The sequence below is a fragment of the Carcharodon carcharias genome, chromosome 34 (genome assembly GCF_017639515.1).
Source record: "Carcharodon carcharias isolate sCarCar2 chromosome 34, sCarCar2.pri, whole genome shotgun sequence".
NCBI classification, from domain to species: domain Eukaryota; kingdom Metazoa; phylum Chordata; class Chondrichthyes; order Lamniformes; family Lamnidae; genus Carcharodon; species Carcharodon carcharias.
In genome coordinates, this window is record NC_054500.1 from 20,985,658 (window position 1) to 21,005,593 (window position 19,936).

The 19,936-nt window shown below is 52.8% G+C and overlaps 1 protein-coding gene across 2 annotated transcripts in view; it reads left to right on the forward strand.

The window, feature by feature from the left end:
* Positions 1-12,865: 12,865 nt before the first annotated feature.
* coq8b (coenzyme Q8B) overlaps positions 12,866-19,936 on the forward strand; it is a 28,136-nt gene continuing 21,065 nt past the window's right edge. The window contains exons 1-2 of one of the 2 annotated variants that reach the window (XM_041179093.1): positions 12,866-12,953; positions 17,449-17,625. In XM_041179093.1, coding sequence (XP_041035027.1) covers positions 17,449-17,625 — 177 coding nt within the window. In that variant the 5' untranslated portion in view covers positions 12,866-12,953. Of the gene's footprint in view, positions 13,037-17,448; positions 17,626-19,936 lie in introns of both variants that reach the window. The other variant, XM_041179092.1, reaches the window with a different exon arrangement.

The window sequence follows — 19,936 nt, forward strand, 5'->3', positions numbered from 1 at the left end:
GGTGACTGGAACCACTGGGTGCCTGACCCAGCCTCGCCTCGTAAGTTGGCAGCCGCCTCAATCTTCGGGGGTCTCTCTGAACCCTTGGAGCCAGCGATCGTTTTCTGCGCTCGCCCTGCCCGCCCAGAAAGAAAGACCTTGCATTTATATAGCGCCGTCTGCAAACTCTGGATGTCCCGAAGCGCTTTACAGCCAATGAACAGTTTTCCTTTTCCTGAAGCGCGGTTGCTGCTGTAAGGTAGAATGTGCAGCGGCCCCGCTTGTGCACAGCAAGCTCCCACAAACGGCACTGTGATAAATGGCCAGGTCATCTGTTTTTTCAGTGATGCTGGTTGAGGGATGAATATTGGCCGGGGTGAGGTGGGGGGGGGGGGGGGGGGGGGGGGGGGGGGGGGGGGGGGCGGTGCAGGGGGGAGGGGTGGGGGGGGGGGGGGGTGCGGGGGGCGGTGCTTCTGTAAATCCTGGTCCTGTGACCTTTGACGGCCACCTGAGACAGGGCCTTGGGCTTGCCTCGAAGGATGGCACCCCCAGCAGTGCAGCACTCCCTCGGTACTGCTCTGGGAGAGGAACTTTTATGCGTTCGAGTGTTTGGAGTGGGGCTGAAAGCCCGGCCTTAGCCTGATTCACCGCTGACATCCATTGGATTGGTTCTGCCTCCTGTGCAGTGCCCTGGGATGTTAAGGGCGCTACATAAATGCAAGTTGTTGTCGAGAGGGCAATGTTTCAGCGATTAACATTGGATGCCCGCTCGAGACTGGGAGTGGGTGGATGTGGTTGGGAAGAGCTAAGGGAGCTAGTAATGGTGAATTGACGCATTTCACCATGAAAGCAACAGGGAGGCGAGGGGATGGGGGCGGGAATGATGTATGTTTACCTCTCAACGATTATTGAAGTCTCTGTTTTTAAAATCTATTTCCTCCCTCCTCTTAATCCGTCCCCAATGACATTCAAAACACATTAGCACAGTAATCCCGTGATGTAAGGCCATGTGACCAGCTGCTACACTCAACAAATGTGGGACACTCCATAATCTGAAAGAACATTTAATGCACAGGGTTTAAAAATATCGCAAGGCCCGAGATATTTAAAGGGGCAGCGCTACCATGAAAGTGCGTCAGTGAAAATTGTTTTGAACGCAAAACTAGACTGACGCTCCTCAGTGCAGTACTGAGGGACTGCTGCACACTCGGAGGTGCCATCTTTCTTTTGAGGCATTAGACCTTCTGTCCTCTCAAGTGGATGTAAAAGATCCCACGGCCACTATTTCGAAGAAGAGCAGGGGAGCTCTCCCCGGTGTCCTGGTCAATGTTTATCCCTCAATCAACATTCAGGAGAGAATTTGGGAAAGGCTTCTTCACACTGAGGGTGGTGTGGGCCTTCGCTGGCTGGCCCAGCATTTATTGCCCATCCCTAATTGCCCCTTGAGAAGGTGGTGGTGAGCTGCCTTCTTGAGCCGCTGCAGTCCATGTGGTGTAGGCACACCCACAGTGCTGTTAGGGAGGGGCTTCCAGGATTTTGACCCAGCGACAGTGAAGCCACGGCGATATATTTCCAAGTCAGGATGGTGAGTGACTTGGAGGGGAACTTCCAGGTGGTGGTGTTCCCCATGTGTCTGCTGCCCTTGTCCTTCTAGATGGTAGAGGTCGTGGGTTTGGAAGGTGCTGCCTGTGGAGCCTTGGTGAGTTACTGCAGTGTATCATGTAGACGGTACACACGGCTGACTGAGTGGGTTGGTGGTGATTGGGTGGAACTGTCCCTCATAAAAAAGCAGAAGATGATGGCTCAATTAAATCATTTTAAACCTGAGTTTGATAGATTTCTTTCACAACATTGGGTTTAAAGACATATGGAGCCAAAGCAGATGGTTGGGGTTAAGATAAAAATCAGCCATGACCTCGTGGGCGGAACAGACTTTGAGGGGCTGAATGGCCTCATCTTCATTCCTACATGTGCTCTGCCCAAAGGCAAGTTTTTGGCTCACTGTCTGCTGACACTTCCCTGAGCCCATTTCCTTGGTAGCTCACCATTGCTTTCCACTCTCAGGGACAGGGGAGAAGACAGGTCTTAAGCCTACCTCAGCCAGGACAGGGACTGAACCCAGGCTATCAGTATCACCCTGATCCACACACTAGCCCTCTAAACTGGCCAGCCCTCCGCTCCTATGTTACAGTCACTTGAGCAGATTCAAAGGTAGAAAGGAGCTCTGTTTAACGACTCATCTGAAAGGCAGGACCTCTGACAGTGTAGCACTCCTCGGTACCGCATGGGGGTGTCACAGATTTTGTGCTCTAGTTTCTAGCTTCCCAGAAATGTATCTGCCCCATTTGTTCAGCCGCTCTGGGTGGCAGTGAGTTCCACATTCTCACCACTCTCTGAATAATGACACTTCTCTCAAATTCCCTATTGGATTTATTCGTGACTATTTTATATTGATGACTTTTAGTGAAAGCACCGCCAACCTTATCCTATCACAGCTCTGAGTGTCAGCTGCGGTTCAGTGGGTAGCGTTAGTGGCTGGTTTGTGGGTTCGAGTCCCAGTCTAGCACCTAATCTGAATGGGCACTCCGGCACAGTACTGAGGGAGTGCAGCCCTGTCAAAGGTGCTGTCTTTTCAATATCAAAGATCTGCTCCCTCAGGTGGATGTAAAAGATCCCGTGTCCACCATTTTAAAGTAGAGCAGGGCTGCTTTGCCTGGTGTCCTGGCCAATATTTATCCCCCCGGCAACATCACTAACATGGATTTTCACATTGCTGCTTGTGGAAGCTTGCAGTGTGCAAACTGACTGCTGTGTTTGTCACATCACCACAGCAATTACATTTTAAACAGTCCTTCGTTGGCTGTAAAGTGCTTTTTGGGGGGGGCGGGGGGGCGTCCTGAGGATGTGAAAGGCTCTACAGAAATCCGAAAACCTTCCTTCCGCGTTTTCTCCTTTGCCGGAGGCTGGAGCCCCAGATGAGCTGGGCTGTGACAGCCCACCCGAGTCGCATAGCTTACGAATGGCTGACGCCACAAAGCCTTGGGGGAGAAAGTCAGGCAAGTGGAGGCGCCCATGGGGCTTCAGAGGTCAGCTCCTGAGGGTCTAAGAGCGGGGAATACCTGGGGGGGGGGGGGGGCATTAAAACTCAGCATCCAACAGGTTAAGATACAAAACTCCTGTGTACAAATCAGCCATCTCCCCGCTCCCTGAGACTCAATTACTTGAATTCCAATCGTTTGTGATCCAATTGCGGCTGGTAATCAGGCGTCTTGTTAACTTAGATGCTTCATTTGTTGAAAATCATTGTTTTTCTCTACATACTTTGCTTCCACATTCTCTCTCTACCCCCCCCCCCCCACCCCCCAACCACAACCACCCCCGGCACCCCCACTCCGACAAGCATTCGAGGCTTAATTCACCTTTCTATGGCCTCCAATATCCTCTCCCCATCTGTCACACAGATAAAGGGGATTAGATTCCAATCTGTGCGTCTAGTTTACTGGATCTTATCAGAAAAAAATTGCTGACCAGCCTTGAAGATTAATTAATTTGCCCCCACCTCTCACACCCACCACCCCCCCTCCCCCCAACCTTCTAGAGTCGTGTTAAATCTGAGTGATACACAGAGGACAGATTGGAACAAAGCGAGCAAGGATTTTTCACATCTAGGTCACAATTTCCTGCCCCCGACTGGAAACTTCATTTTGTTTTGCAGTCACGTAGGGGTGAAAGGGCAAAGCTTTCCACTCCCCTTGTCCACAGCCTCAAGCACCCCCCCCCCCCCCCACCTCAATTAAACTCTTCCTCTCCCCGGGACACTGAGGCGCTGTCCCAGCTGTTGCCGCTGAGTTTAAAAAGTGGCAGGGTTTGTGGGTCTAACTCCAAGAGACTTCAATCCAGCCTCACGCTCCCCAGCGCAGTATTGAGGGAGTGCCACACTGTCACCGGCGTTTCAGATGTTCAATCGAGGCCCTGTCTGTCCTCGGGTGGGGGTAAAAAGACCCTACCACTTTGAAGGAGAGTCACGGGGGCGGTGGTTGGGGGTGGGGGTTGGGAGGGTCGGTGGGGGGGAGAGTTCTCCCCGGGGGTCCTGGCCAATATTTATCCCCTCAGTTGACACCACGAGGAACGGATCATCCGGTCATCGTCAAGTTCCTTTGTCGGCGGGAGCTTGCTGTGCGCAAATTGGCTCCCGGGTTCCCACATTTCCGTAACCTACGCCACAGGGGCAGCAGCGGTTTGGGAAGGCGGCTCACCACCACCTTTTCCAGGGCAACCAGGGAGGGGCAATAAATGCTGGCCCAGCCAGCGAAGCCCCACATCCTGTAAAATGAATTTAAAAAGTGACTACACTTCAATTTTTAAAGGCAGCGCTACATAGGGCCGGGAAGCTCTTCTGGACTGGTGAAAGGCGCTATAGAAGTGCAAGTCCCTCGTGGGGCATTCTTGGCTGTGTTACTGGGTTCACCCCAAGCAGTGGCCTTGAAGTTCCAAGGAGCAGCAAATGACCTCTCCGCCTCCCAGGGTTAAGATCCTCCCAAACACAGCACGAGCGTCCAGGGGGGAGAGACCTCTCGACCTGCAGGTCTGTGAAAGAGCAGAGCAGCAAAGGTTTTCCTAAACCCCACACCAGGGCATTGTAAAGGAACCAGTTACTCGCAGCTTCCTGCTAATCTTGACTGACACTGAACTGCAGGTCAGGTAAGGGATGTGATGTGAGTACAGTAATAATAGCAGCCCCTGCAACCTCAGTTTGTCAGTTCCCTACCCCACCCACCCCTCCACCTCCTCCTCCTGCCCCCTCCCCACGACCTCTCCTTTTTGGTCGGAAGATCTATTTTAAAACCAGCCCTCCGGGGAAAATATAAATGTGAGCCCGTTTGAAATGTTCCGAACGAGTTCTGGTGACCGGGGCCTTCGAGGAGTTTGCAGCCTTGCTTATCTGCGCCGTCATTGTTCAACTTGACAGCTGGGACACCTCACCCACGCATTTAAACACTCCTCAGACAGACAAGGCCCCCTCTGTAAGGTGACTGTGCTAACATGTTGACAGCGAGGTGCACCTCTGTGAAGTGAGATCATTTCACTTGCTGCCTCTGCACCAGAAGGTGGTGGGTTCAAATCCCTCACCCCAAAAACCAGGACCCATGTTTTTTTCCTTTCATTCAATGTGGGTGTCACTGGCAAGGCCAGAATTTGACCTAATTACCCTTGAGTGTCTTGCTCGGCCATTTTAGGGGGGCAGTTAAGAGTCAACCCCATTGCTGTGGGTCTGGAGTCACATGTAGGCCAGACCGGGTAAAGACAGTAGATTTCCTTCCCTGAGGGTGCATTAGTGAACCAGATGGGTGTTTAGGACAATCGATGATAGTTGTCATGGTCACCATAACTGAGACTAGCTTCATATTCCAGATTTATCCATAGCTAACATTTGAATCTGTGCCCCCCGCCCCCAGAGCATTAGAGGCTGGGCCTCTGGATTACCAGTGACATTCCCATTACAACGCCATCTCCATTTGAGTTGTGTCAGATGCTCCCAGTGCTGCACTGAGGGAGAGCTGCCCTGACAGAGATGCTGACTTCTTGGGTGAGACATTAACCCCATTCCTCATCTGTCCCCCCGAGATGATCATAAAGGATCCTGTAGCCACCATTTCCTGGAACCTGTCTTAATGTGTTCTTATGTGGCTCAGCGTCAAATATGATTTGATAAAATTCCTGGGAAATGCCGTGGGGTTAAGGACAGCCACTCTTTCAAAGAGCCAGAACAGGCACAATGGGCAGAATGGCCTCCTTTATCCATGCTGTGTGGTTCTATGAAAGGGAAGGGGAGCGCTAACAAAGGTGCATTTCTGTGGTTCTTCCCATCCCCCGAGCTCTTTGCACCAGTACATTTTTTTTTTCTCTTTTATTTGTTCTTTCACAGGATGTGGACACCGTCCCTAATTGCCCTTGAACTGAGCGTCTTGCTCGGCCATTTCAGAGGGGCAGTTAAGAGTCAGCCGCATTGCTGTGGGTCTGGAGTCACATGTAAGCCAGACCGGGTAAGGACAGCAGATTTCCTACCCTAAAGGGCCTTAGTGAACCAGATGGGTTTTTACAACAACCTACAATGGTTTCATGGTCATCATTAGACTTTTAATGCCAGATTCTTTTATTCAATTCAATTTCCATCGTCTGCTGTGGTGGGATTCGAATCTGGGCCCCCAGAGCATTACCCTGGGTCTCTGGAATTGCTAATTCAGCGACAATACTGCTATGTCACCATCTCCTACTAATGATTGACCTGGACCACCATCTCCCCCTAAGATCTGCCCCCTGCTGTGTTATTGAGAGGTTGCAGTCAGCATTAAAGCTAGTCTCAGTAATGGTGACCATGACACGATTATTGTTGTAAAAACCCACCTGTTTCACTAATGCCCCTTTAGGAAAGGAGATCTGCCATCCTTACCCAGTCTGACCTATATTTGACTCCAGATCCACAGCAATGTGACTCTTAACCTTTTGCCAGCACTAACACAACCCTCTCCTCATCAAAATGCACCAAAAATAAATCAGTACGACAACATTATTTTCCCTCATAAAGAGCTAAACAGTGAAATGCCCTGGGTTATATGTTAATCACAGGCCTCTCATTGTGCCTCTTGTTTCAAGTCTCCCTCCCCACCGGCAAAGAGAATAATTCTTCCATGGCAATTTTCTTGATATGTTAATTCCAGCAGAATTTGTACCCCTGTCAGAAATAATTAAAGGAGCCGAGAGCTGCCCGGCCTTCCTGTCTCCCAGTCGGGGAAGGGCTGCGGTCCCTGTGAACAATGAGCTCTGCATGGGCCTGTCCTGTTTGACATGTCCTGTAAGTAGAAGGCTTGAATGTGGCCCTGAAGGGCGATAGCCACCAGGGTTCGTTTAAAATCCCAGGCCCAGTCAAGGTGGCCTTTGAAGGCACCGATAATTTGCAGGTGCCCTCCTAGGCTGGAGGCAAACTTCACTCTGAGGCCCTTTAAGTGGCACCTCATAGATTGACAGGATGGCATTAATCAAGGCGAAGACAGCTCTGGGGGATTTCCTGGGCATTTGACAAGTATTTGTGTGTGCCTTCAGAGCTGTCACTCAAAGCCGTTGCTGCGCGCTTTGTTGGACTATCTCCTCCAGCAGTTCCCCTTCCCCCACACACAGCCCCTCCCTCTCAATCTTCTTCCCTCCTCTTCTGAAGCTGTTTTGGGGAGTTGGGGGGGGGGGGGGGGGAGATATTTTTGCACTTCTTCACCCAACAGAAAGAAAGGCTTTTGCAATCCTATAACCTCAGGGCTTTCCAAACCACCTCAGACAACAAATTATTGTCACTTGTTGTGAAGGAGGAAACACAATAGCCAATTTGAGCACAGCAAGCTCCCACAGGCAGCGATAACGTTAGTGAGCGGATAATCGGCAAGCACCTTTCCACAGGTCTGGAGTTGCATGTTTACTAGATTGTTACTACAACGGGAGTGAGTGGGTTGTCTTATGAGAAAAGATTGGACAAACCGGGCTTATTTCCACTGGAGTTTAGAAGAGTGAGGGGTGATTTGACTGAAGTGTACAAGATTCTGAACCGCCTTTGACAAGCTGGATGTGGAAAGGATGTTTCCTCTTGTGGGTGAGTCCAGAACTAAGGGGAATTGTTTTAAAATGAGGGGTCGCCCTTTTAGGACAGAGATGAGGAGAAATATTTTCTCTCCGAGGGTTGTGTGACTTTGGAACTCTCTGCTTCAGAAGGTGGTGGAGGAGGGGTCACTGAATATTTTTAAGGCAGAGGTAGATAGATTCTTGTTAGGCGAGGGAATCAAAGGTTATCGGGAATGTGAATGTGGAACTCAAAACACAAACAGATCAGCCATGATCTTATTGGATGGTAGAGCAGGCTCAAGGGGCCAAATCCTGTTCCTATTTCCTTCCCTAATGGACATTAATGAACCAGATGGGCTTTTACAATAATCAATGATAGCCTCTCATTCCATTATTTAATTGAATTTAAATTCCACCAGCTGCCGTGGTGGGATTTGATCCCACATCCCCAGAGCATTAGTCTGGGCCTCTAGATTACCAGCCCAGAGATGCTTCCACTTTGCCACCATCTCCACCTTGTTCCCTTGCCAACAGCAGTCACTATAGAGCAGGAACCCTGCTCCTCTCTGCCCTCATCCCGATTCCAGACTCACACTCACTGCCTAAGCCAGACCCTAAAGCAGCACCAGTTTCTCATTATTCGGAAAACATAGTGAGGAGGGCCCATCCCATCCCATCAGATCCTTCCTACGGGTCCCGAGTTTCACCCCCTCCGGGCATTGCCCCCGAGGTGACCGGGTTGGGGAAGAGACCACGATCCACCAGCTCCTGGAATCTTTCCTTTGTAAAGAAGGTCTGGAGAGTGATCCAGTGGTTTTTGTCGAGGTTCATCCTATGCAGCTCTGTGCTCCATGGGTAGTTCCCAGGGACGCACATCGAGGTAAACATCAACTGTAGCTGGAGGACCAGCACCTCAGTGAAGGACGCTGTTCGGTCTGCCTGAGACTTGATGGTCTTCCTGTGCAAAGAGTCATCTCCGACCAAGTGTTTCAGACTGGCACATTCCACGGGCCAGGACTACGTGTGGAGGGACCCACTAAGGTTGAGGTAGCCGCTACAGAGGCTCTTTGGGGAAAGGTCTCTGCCTGAGGCCTTTCACTCACAGTGCACCGAGGGGTGAGAAACTGTGTATATTGTAAATATCAAGTGTATTGATGCACCTCAGAGTGGAACGTGCCCCTAAAAAGTTGAATCCTATTGCACTTTCTGTAAATTTCAAGTCAAAATATTTTGTCATGTACTTTTAGAAATGTTATAAATGATGTGAATAAAGCATATTTTTGGAAAAAATATAGAAAATACTATGATTTACCAAAGTAGATAACTGCATGCTTTCCCTTCCTCCAACAGCCCCCATCCCCACCTCTTCACTTGTTTAAAACCTGTTATGTTTCTAACTTTTTCTACTCCTGATTAAAGGCCATTGGCCTGAAACGTTAACTTAAATTTTTCTCTCTCACAGAAGCTGCCAGGCTTGTTGAGTACTTTGAGCATTTTCTGTTTTTATATTTTAGATCACCTCACAATTGCCCTCATTAAACCGCATCTGCCATAGTTTCGCCCGCTCGCTTCACCTGCCTGTGTCGTTGGCTGTCACGCTGCACGATTCACTGTTCCTCCAAACTTAGGGTCAAATTTGCAAACTCGGAAATAGAACTCACTATTCCTTCACCCAATTAACTACTCAATGCTGCAAAAATAAACCTGGAACTTTTAATAAGCGTCGAAATGACAAAAAAAAAATCATTGAACCTTGACTCCCTCTAAAAATTAAAACCTATTCAATTATCCTTAAATATGGAATGGGAGAAGAAAGTTGTTTCAACACTGACAAAAGTGGCCATTCCATCTATTAGACACCAGAGGGCACAATTGTCCATTTCCTTTGTAGCAAAAATGATTTTGCAGACCCTTTAATTGTGCCTACATGCGTTGCCATGGATACTGGTACTATGTGGAGATTAATTACTTCAATTTCTAAAATAAAGATGATGACATAGCTAACAACAACTGCCACCCAATTACATTGTTAAAAGAGCATTGCAACCCCTGCAAAATGCATCACTACACTTCTTGACCTCTACTTGGGCTGTTCACCTAATGGGTCCCCAGAGCGCAACTGTCAAATGGGTTCTGAGCCTTGCCATTCCACCACCCCACCACCCCACCGCACAACCTCCTCTTTAAATTTCTTCAGCTGCAGCAGCTCAATGCAAGTCAGGCAGGGCGTTTATGCCTTTCTCTGTTCCTTCAGCACAGTCCAGAAGGAATCTCTGCCTTGTCAGAAGTGTCAGTCTTCAGATGAAGCTTTAACGCCGAGACTCCCTTCTGCGCTCTCAGGTGAATCTGATGGCACTATCTCGAAGGAGAGCAGGGGAGTAAAGCAGGACGAGTTCACCCCTGATGTCCTGACCAATATTTATCCCTCAAACAACATTGCAAAAACGCATTATCTGACCATTCTATTGCTGTTTGTGGGAGCTTGCTATGCACAATTTGGCTTCCACATTTCCTCCATTACAACAGTGACTGTACTTCAAAAAAACGTACTTCATTGGCTGTAAAGTGCTTCAGGGCACTTTACCTGAGATTATAAAAGGTTCAAAAAAAAAGCAAAAAACTGCGGATGCTAGAAATCCAAAACAAAAACAAAAATACCTGGGAAAACTCAGCAGGTCTGACAGCATCTGCTGAGAGGAACACGGTTTACGTTTCGAGTCTGTATGACTCTTCAACAGAACTGATGAGGAGTCATATGGACTCGAAACGTTAACTGTGTTCCTCTCTGCAGATGCTGTCAGATCTGCTGAGTTTTTCCAGGTATTTTTGTTTTTGTTTATTATAAAAGTCACCTTCTCCAGATCCAGAGTGTCTATTTTGCTCCTTTGTAGACGCTTCTTTACAGGGGCTTCTCAAGTTTTTAATTCTTTCATGGGCCAACATTTACAGCCCATCCCTAATTGCCCCTTGAGAGGGTGGTGGTGAGCTGCCTTCTTGAGCCGCTGCAGTCCATGTGGTGTAGGTACACCCACAGCGCTGTTAGGGAGGGAGGTCCAGGATTTTGATCCAGCGACAGTGAAGGAACGGCCGATATATTTCCAAGTCAGGAGGGTGTGGGATTCAGAGGGGAACTTTATTTTGATTTATTCTTTCATGGGATGGAGGCTTCGCTGGCAAGCCCAGCATTCGTTGCCCATTCCTAACTGATTTCCTTCCCTAAAGGGGAATTAGTGAACTAGATGGGCTTTTACAAAAATCAACAATGGTTTCATGGCTGCCATTTTTTTCAGTTCCAGATTATTAATTGAATTTAAACATAACGCTATGCTGGGGTTTGAACTCCATCCTCAGAGCATTAGCCTAGGCTGCCAGATTTTTTTTTGTTGAAAAAATACTTTATTCAATTATCTGGAAGAACATTGCAAAACATTTCTAAATCGCCATCACAAAAAGTGCAATCAGATTCAACTTTTACGCATGGATCACAAGACAAGGTGCTTCAATACAATCAATGAATATTACAATCATTTCAATATGGTCATTACAGACAATCAGACAGTAGTGGAATTATCAACATGCATCATGTTGCGCTCTGAGGTGCTTTATTTCAATTATAATACAATTAATATTCAATGCATACATTCATTGTGATCCGTACAGCCCAAGGGGTCTATACAATTCCCAGCCCCTCAGTGCACTATGGCAGTAAAGGTCTTCGACAGTGACCTATCCACATTTAGCCTGGGCTGCTAGATTACTAGCCCAGTGACATTATCCCTGAGCTTTTACCATCTCCACCTAAGGGTGGTGGTGTTCCCATGTGTCTGCTGCCTGTGTCCTTTTAGGTGGTGGAGGTCATGGGATTGGAAGGTGGTATTGAAAAAGTAAAAACAAAAATACCTGGAAAAACTCAGCAGGTCTGGCAGCATCGGCGGAGAGGAACACAGTTAATGTTTCGAGTCCTCATGACCCTTCAACAGAACTAAGTAAAAATAGGAAAGGGGTGAAATATAAGCTGATTTAAGGTGGGGGGTTGGGACAAGTAGAGCTGGATATTGGGCCAGCGATAGGTGGAGATAACCAAGAAATGTCACAGACAAAAGTACAAAGAGGTGTTGAAGGTGGTGATATTATCTGAGGAATGTGCTAATTAAGGGTAGAAAGCAGGACAAGCAAGGTACAGATAGCCCTAAGCTTGGCCTAAATAGCCAAGTGGTTATGGTACTGGGTTTGTAACCCTAAGATCAAGAGTTCAAATCTCACAATGGTTAAAATCATGAAACAATGTAATTTCATCTGAAAAAATAGATGGAAATGTGTTTGTACTTGCAAGAGTTACAGATAGCCCTAGTGGGGGTGGGGTGAGGGAATCTAAAAAGGCTAAAAGCTGGAGATAAAACAATGGATGGAAATACATTTAAAAATAATGGAAATAGGTGGGAAAAGAAAAATCTGTTTAATTATTGGAAAAAACAAAAAGGAGGGGGAAAAAACAGAAAGGGGTTGGGGATGGAGGAGAGAGCTCATGATCTAAAATTGTTGAACTCAATATTCAGTCCGGAAGGCTGTGAAGTGCCTACTCGGAAGATGAGGTGCTGTTCCTCCAGTTTTGGTTCTTTTGGTTATCTCCACCTATCACTGGCCCTCTATCCAGCTCTACTGGTCCCAACCCCCCCCTTAAACCAACTTATATTTCACCCCTTTCCTATTTTTACTTAGTTCTGTTGAAGGGTCATGAGGACTCGAAACATTAACTGTTTTCCTCTCCGCAGATGCTGCCAGACCTGCTGGGTTTTTCCAGGTATTTCTGTTTCTGTTTCTGTTTTTGTTTTGGATTTCCAGCATCCGCAGTTTTTTGCCTTTATCTCGGTATTGAAAATGTCTTGGAGAATTGAGGCAGAGCATCTAGTAGCTAAGTTAATATACAAATAAATACATTTTGATACATGAACTAAAATAGGAAACAACTTCTAAAGTTTTCTACAAATTCCTCTGGAATGTAAAACAAAAACAGAATTACCTGGAAAAAGTTTTTACCTCTGGAATGTAACTTGTCTGCTGCAGGTATAGGTCCTGCCCCCAGCAGGCGCTCATTGGCCAGAACCTTAGACTCTGATTGGGTAAGTGCAATGTCAATCATTGGTGCCCAGCCAGCACATGTAGTGCCCGCCCCCTTCACTGTGATTGGTGTCCAGTGAAGAAGACTGAAAGATGATTGGTGAAGAATGATGCCAGTCAGCACAAATGGGCGGGGGCGTTGTGAACTCGAAGCTGATTGGTGGGCCGAGCTGCCTGTTAGCGGGGAGTAGGCGGGACTGGGCGCGGGTTCAGGCGGAACGGCTCCTGGATCCTGGGGAGCAGGAGCTGAGGTACCGGAGGCCGGGGATGAGAGGCCTGGTCAGCCGCGGCGGGGCTTTGATGGTGGAATTCGGGTGTTGGTTGTTCGCCTGAGGTTGTTTGTTGCTGGGCCTCGAGAGGGAGACGGTGGGAAGGGGGCGGGTGAGGGTCTCCCAGCGCCGGGGTCTGAGCTTCTCTCCCCAGCAGCAACAACACAGCTTCCGACCCCCCCCCAATCCCCACCCCATCCAATCCCCCCACCCCCAGCACCCAATCCCCGCCCCCACCCCCAGCACCCACTCCCCACCCCCAGCACCCAATCCCCGCCCCCACCCCCAGCACCCACTCCCCACCCCCAGCACCCAATCCCCGCCCCCACCCCCAGCACCCACTCCCCACCCCCAGCACCCACTCCCCACCCCCAGCACCCACTCCCCACCCCCAGCACCCACTCCCCACCCCCACCCCCAGCACCCAATCCCCGCCCCCACCCCCAGCACCCACTCCCCACCCCCAGCACCCACTCCCCACCCCCACCCCCAGCACCCAATCCCCACTCCCCACCCCCAGCACCCACTCCCCACCCCCAGCACCCAATCCCCGCCCCCACCCCCAGCACCCAATCCCCACTCCCCACCCCCAGCACCCACTCCCCACCCCCACCCCCAGCACCCAATCCCCGCCCCCACCCCCAGCACCCACTCCCCACCCCCAGCACCCAATCCCCGCCCCCACCCCCAGCACCCACTCCCCACCCCCAGCACCCACTCCCCACCCCCACCCCCAGCACCCAATCCCCCCCCAGCACCCACTCCCCACCCCCCACCCCCAGCACCCACTCCCCACCCCCAGCACCCACTCCCCACCCCCAGCACCCAATCCCCACCCCATCCAATCCCCCCACCCCCAGCACCCAATCCCCACCCCATCCAATCTCCCCACCCCCAGCACCCACTCCCCACCCCCAGCACCCACTCCCCCGCCCCCCTCCAGCACCCACTCCCCCGCCCCCCCTCCAGCACCCAATCCCCCCAGCACCCACTCCCCACCCCCAGCACCCACTCCCCACCCCCAGCACCCACTCCCCACCCCCAGCACCCACTCCCCCCTCCAGCACCCACTCCCCCGCCCGCCCCCCCTCCAGCACCCAATCCCCCCCAGCACCCACTCCCCACCCCCAGCACCCACTCCCCACCCCCAGCACCCAATCCCCCCCAGCACCCACTCCCCCGCCCCCCCCTCCAGCACCCACTCCCCACCGCCAGCACCCACTCCCCACCCCCAGCACCCACTCCCCACCCCCAGCACCCACTCCCCGCCCCCACCCCCAGCACCCACTCCCCACCCCCACCCCCAGCACCCAATCCCCACCCCATCCAATCCCCCCACCCCCAGCACCCAATCCCCACCCCATCCAATCCCCCCACCCCCAGCACCCAATCCCCGCCCCCACCCCCAGCACCCACTCCCCACCCCCAGCACCCACTCCCCACCCCCAGCACCCACTCCCCACCCCCACCCCCAGCACCCAATCCCCCCCAGCACCCACTCCCCACCCCCACCCCCAGCACCCAATCCCCACCCCATCCAATCTCCCCACCCCCAGCACCCAATCCCCACCCCCAGCACCCACTCCCCACCCCCACCCCCAGCACCCAATCCCCCCCACCCCCACCCCCAGCACCCACTCCCCACCCCCACCCCCAGCACCCAATCCCCCCCAGCACCCACTCCCCACCCCCAGCACCCAATCCCCACCCCATCCAATCTCCCCACCCCCAGCACCCAATCCCCACCCCCAGCACCCACTCCCCACCCCATCCAATCTCCCCACCCCATCCAATCTCCCCACCCCATCCAATCTCCCCACCCCCAGCACCCACTCCCCACCCCCAGCACCCACTCCCCTCCCCCAGCACCCACTCCCCACCCCATCCAATCTCCCCACCCCCAGCACACAATCCCCGCCCCCACCCCCAGCACCCACTCCCCACCCCCAGCACCCAATCCCCGCCCCCACCCCCAGCACCCACTCCCCACCCCCAGCACCCACTCCCCACCCCCACCCCCAGCACCCACTCCCCACCCCCAGCACCCACTCCCCACCCCCAGCACCCAATCCCCACCCCATCCAATCCCCCCACCCCCAGCACCCAATCCCCACCCCATCCAATCCCCCCACCCCCAGCACCCAATCCCCACCCCATCCAATCCCCCCACCCCCAGCACCCAATCCCCACCCCCAGCACCCACTCCCCACCCCATCCAATCCCCCCACCCCCAGCACCCAATCCCCACCCCCAGCACCCACTCCCCACCCCATCCAATCCCCCCACCCCCAGCACCCAATCCCCACCCCATCCAATCCCCCCACCCCCAGCACCCAATCCCCACCCCCAGCACCCAATCCCCACCCCATCCAATCCCCCCACCCCCAGCACCCAATCCCCACCCCATCCAATCCCCCCACCCCCAGCACCCAATCCCCACCCCCAGCACCCACTCCCCACCCCATCCAATCTCCCCACCCCCAGCACCCACTCCCCACCCCCAGCACCCACTCCCCACCCCCACCCCCAGCACCCAATCCCCCCCAGCACCCACTCCCCACCCCCACCCCCAGCACCCAATCCCCACCCCATCCAATCCCCCCACCCCCAGCACCCAATCCCCACCCCCAGCACCCACTCCCCACCCCATCCAATCTCCCCACCCCCAGCACCCACTCCCCACCCCCAGCACCCACTCCCCTCCCCCAGCACCCACTCCCCACCCCATCCAATCTCCCCACCCCCAGCACCCACTCCCCACCCCCACCCCCAGCACCCAATCCCCACCCCATCCAATCTCCCCACCCCCAGCACCCACTCCCCACCCCCAGCACCCACTCCCCACCCCATCCAATCTCCCCACCCCCAGCACCCACTCCCCACCCCCAGCACCCACTCCCCACCCCCAGCACCCACTCCCCACCCCCAGCACCCACTCCCCACCCCATCCAATCTCCCCACCCCCAGCACCCACTCCCCACCCCATCCAATCTCCCCACCCCCAGCACCCACTCCCCACCCCCAGCACCCACTCCCCACCCCCAGCACCCAATCCCCACCCCATCCAATCTCCCCACCCCCAGCACCCACTCCCCACCCCCAGCACCCACTCCCCACCCCATCCAATCTCCCCACCCCCAGCACCCACTCCCCACCCCATCCAATCTCCCCACCCCCAGCACCCACTCCCCACCCCCAGCACCCACTCCCCACCCCCAGCACCCACTCCCCACCCCCAGCACCCAATCCCCACCCCATCCAATCTCCCCACCCCCAGCACCCACTCCCCACCCCCAGCACCCACTCCCCACCCCCAGCACCCAATCCCCACCCCCACCCCCAGCACCCAATCCCCACCCCATCCAATCTCCCCACCCCCAGCACCCAAATCGCACCATCCAATCTCCCCACACCCCCAGCACCCAATCTCCCCCCCAGCACCCAATCTCCCCCCCAGCACCCAATCTCCCCCTTCCAGCACCCAATCTCCCCCCTCCAGCACCCAATCTCCCCCCTCCAGCACCCAATCTCCCCCCTCCAGCACCCAATCTCCACCCCCTAGCACCCAATCCCCCCACCCCCACTCCCCAATACCCCCCAGCACCCAATCCCTGCCCACACAGCACCCAATCCCTGCCCACCCAGCACCCAATCCCTGCCCACCCAGCACCCAATCCCTGCCCACCCAGCACCCAATCTTCCCCCACCCAGCACCCAATCGCCCCCCCCACCACCAGCACCTGATCCCCCACCAGCACCCAATCCCCTCCACCCCCAGCACCCAGTCTTCCCCAGCCCCCAACCCCCCTACCCCAATTCCCCCTGATACCCAGCACCCAATCCCCTCATACCCCAGATCCCTGGCACCCAATCCCGAACCCCGACACCCAATTCCTCCCAACACCCATTACCCCCCAGTACTCAACCCTCCTCCCAGCACCCAAACCCCCAGCACCTAACCCCTCCCAGCCCGCAATCAAACCTCCCCAGCACCTAACCCCACCTGGCACCCGAACCCCTGCCCCCCCCCCCCAGCACCCAACATCTCCTTGCCACTGCACCCTGCTCCAAACCCCAAACCCGTCACTGAGCTCCCCCCACCCCCAGCACCCATGGACCGCTCCTCTCCCTACCTCCCTCCCTGCAGCACAGGGCTCTCTGTCCTCCTGTGACTGAAGGGAGTGGTGTGGGGTGTGAACACAGCAGGCTGCAGTAACAGTCGATTAGTCCAGGTGCTGGTGGTTGTTTGCAGCTTTTGAGACTGAGATCAGTAGTTGTTTTAAGCGTTACGGAGCTGAGGCAGGTGAATGGAGTTAAGATGGCTTTCAGCCATGATCTAACTGAACAGCGGTAGAACATGTTTGAGGGGCTGAATGTCCTCCTGTGCCTATTGCCTTGGCGCATCTTCTGTGTGAGGGTTTGCCAGTGATTTTTTTTTTTCCTCCTGTTTTAATGAGTGGCGTTTATTTTGTTACAGATGTGGACCGAGGTGGCCAGGGTGCTGTGGGGCGCAGCGCGGGTGGCGAAGGCTTTCACAGAGAAACAGGGGGAAGAGCTGAAGCTGGCTGTCTGCAGTTCTGTGCTGGGTACTGGTCTGAGAAAGGCCCAGGTCTCCGCGGAGCAATGTGTCAGTTCTCTCCTCGTCAGACGACAGGTAATGGTTCGATCTTTCTTTTTTACTCACTTACAGATGTGAGGGTCACTGGCTAGGCCAGCCTTTATTGCCCATCCCTAATTGCCCCTTGAGAAGGTGGTGGTGAGCTGCCTTCTTGAACCGCTGCAGTCCCTGTGGTGTAGGTACACCCACAGCGCTGTTAGGGAGGGAGTTCCAGGATTCTGACCCAGCGATAGTGAAGGAACGGCTGATATATTCCCAAGTCAGGATGGTGAGTGACTTGGAGGGGAATTTGCTGGTGGTGGTGTTCCCATCTACCTGTTGCCCTCTTCCTTCTAGATGGCAGTGGTTGTGGGTTTGGAAGGTGCTGTCGAAAGAGCCTTAGTGAATTCCTGCAGTGCATCTTGTAGATGGTAAACACTCCTGCTACTGTGCATTGGTGGTGATGGGAATGAATGTTTGTGGATGTGGTGCCATGGCTGCTTTGTCCTGGACGATGTTGAGCTTATTGAGTGTTGTTGGAGCTGCACTCATCCAGGCAAGTGAAGAGTATTCCATCACACTCCTGACTTGTGCCTTGTGGATGGTGGACAGGCTTTGGCGAGTCAGGAGGGTTACCCGCTGCACAGTTCCTAGTCCCTGACCTGCTGTTGTAGCCACAGTATTTATATGCCTAGTCCAATTCAGTTTCTGGTCAATGGTAACTCCCAGGAGGTTGATGGGGGGTTACCATTGACCAGAAACTGAACTAGACTAGCCATATCGTGGCAGTCCATCTCGTGGTCAGCCAAAGGTGGAAAGGAATCTTTTCGATATGCAATTTGACTGCCCCTAGGAATATTCCACTGGGGCTCAGTGGGTAGGTCTCTCTCCTCTAAATCAGATAATTATGGGTTCATGTTCCACTCTCAAGACTCGAACGCAAAATCCAGCCTGACACACCTGATGTAGTACTGAGGGAGTGCTGCACTGTCGGAGGTGCTGACTTTCAGATGAGACATTAAACCGAGGCCCCAACTGTCCTCTCGTGTTTCCATGAGATTCCATGAGACCAGGTGTGTTCTCCCTGGTGTCCTGGCCAATATTTATTCCTCAATCAACATCACAAAAACATTATCCATTCCGCACCCTATCTGGTCTTGGGTCCAATGTTACAGGGTTGGGCATAGTGTTTATGTTACTAGTTACTAGTTATGGACTCATAAACATAGAGACATAGAAAAAATTCTTTCCTTTATTGGGTGAGGTATTGAAGGCAAAAGCATGGATGTAATAATGGAACTGTATAAAAGGCTGGTTAGGCCACAGCTGGAATTGTATGTACAGTTCTGTTCACCACATTACAGGAAGGGCATAATTGCTCTGGAGAGAGTGCGAAGGAGATTTACAAGAATGTTGCCAGGGCTTAAAAATTGCAGCCACAAGGAGAGATTAGATAGGCTGGGCTTATTTTCCTTAGAACAGAGGAGGCTAAGGGGTGACCTAACTGAGGGTCCTAGATAGGTAGACAGGAGAGACTTGTTTCCCCAAGCTGAGGGGTCAGTATACCAGGGGGATAGATTTAAGGTGATTGGTAGAAGGATTAGAGGGAACATGAGGAAAAACTTTTTCACCCAGAGGATGGTGGGTGTCTGGAATTCACTGCCATAGTTGGTGGTTGAGGCTGAAATGCTCAATTCATTTAAAAGGTACCTGGATCTGCATCTGAAGCGCTGTAACCTGCAAGGCTACGGACCAGGTGCTGGGAAATGGGGTTAAAATGAGCAGCTAGTTTCTTTTTTCTTTTTCTGGCTGATGCAGGCATGATGGGCTGAATGGCCACTTTCTGCACTGTAACTTTTCTATGGTTCTGCGGAGTAGGTCGTTCAGCCCTTTGAGCCTGCTCTGCCATTCAATATGATCATAGCTGATCCTGTCTCTCAACACGATACTCCCGTTCTCTCCCCGTACTGCTTGATGCCTTTAGTGTTTGGAAATCTATCTATTTCATTCTTAAGTATATTCAGTGACTTTGCTTCAACAGCCTTATGTAGTAGAGAATTCTACAGCTTCACCACCCTCTGAGTGAAGAAACTTCTCCTCCTTTCAGTTCTAAATGACCTACCCTGTATCCTGAGACAGTGACTCCTTGTTCTAGACCCCTCCCCCCAGCCAAAGGAAATATCATCCCCGCATCCAGTCTGTCCAGCCCTGTCAGAATTTTATACGTTTCAATGCGACCCCCTCTCATTCTTCTAAACTCCAGTGAATTCAGGCCTAGTCGGCCCAATCTTTCCTCATATGACAATCCTGCCATCCCCAGGAATCAGTCTGGTGGAACCTTCGCTGCACTCCCTCTATGGCAAGTATA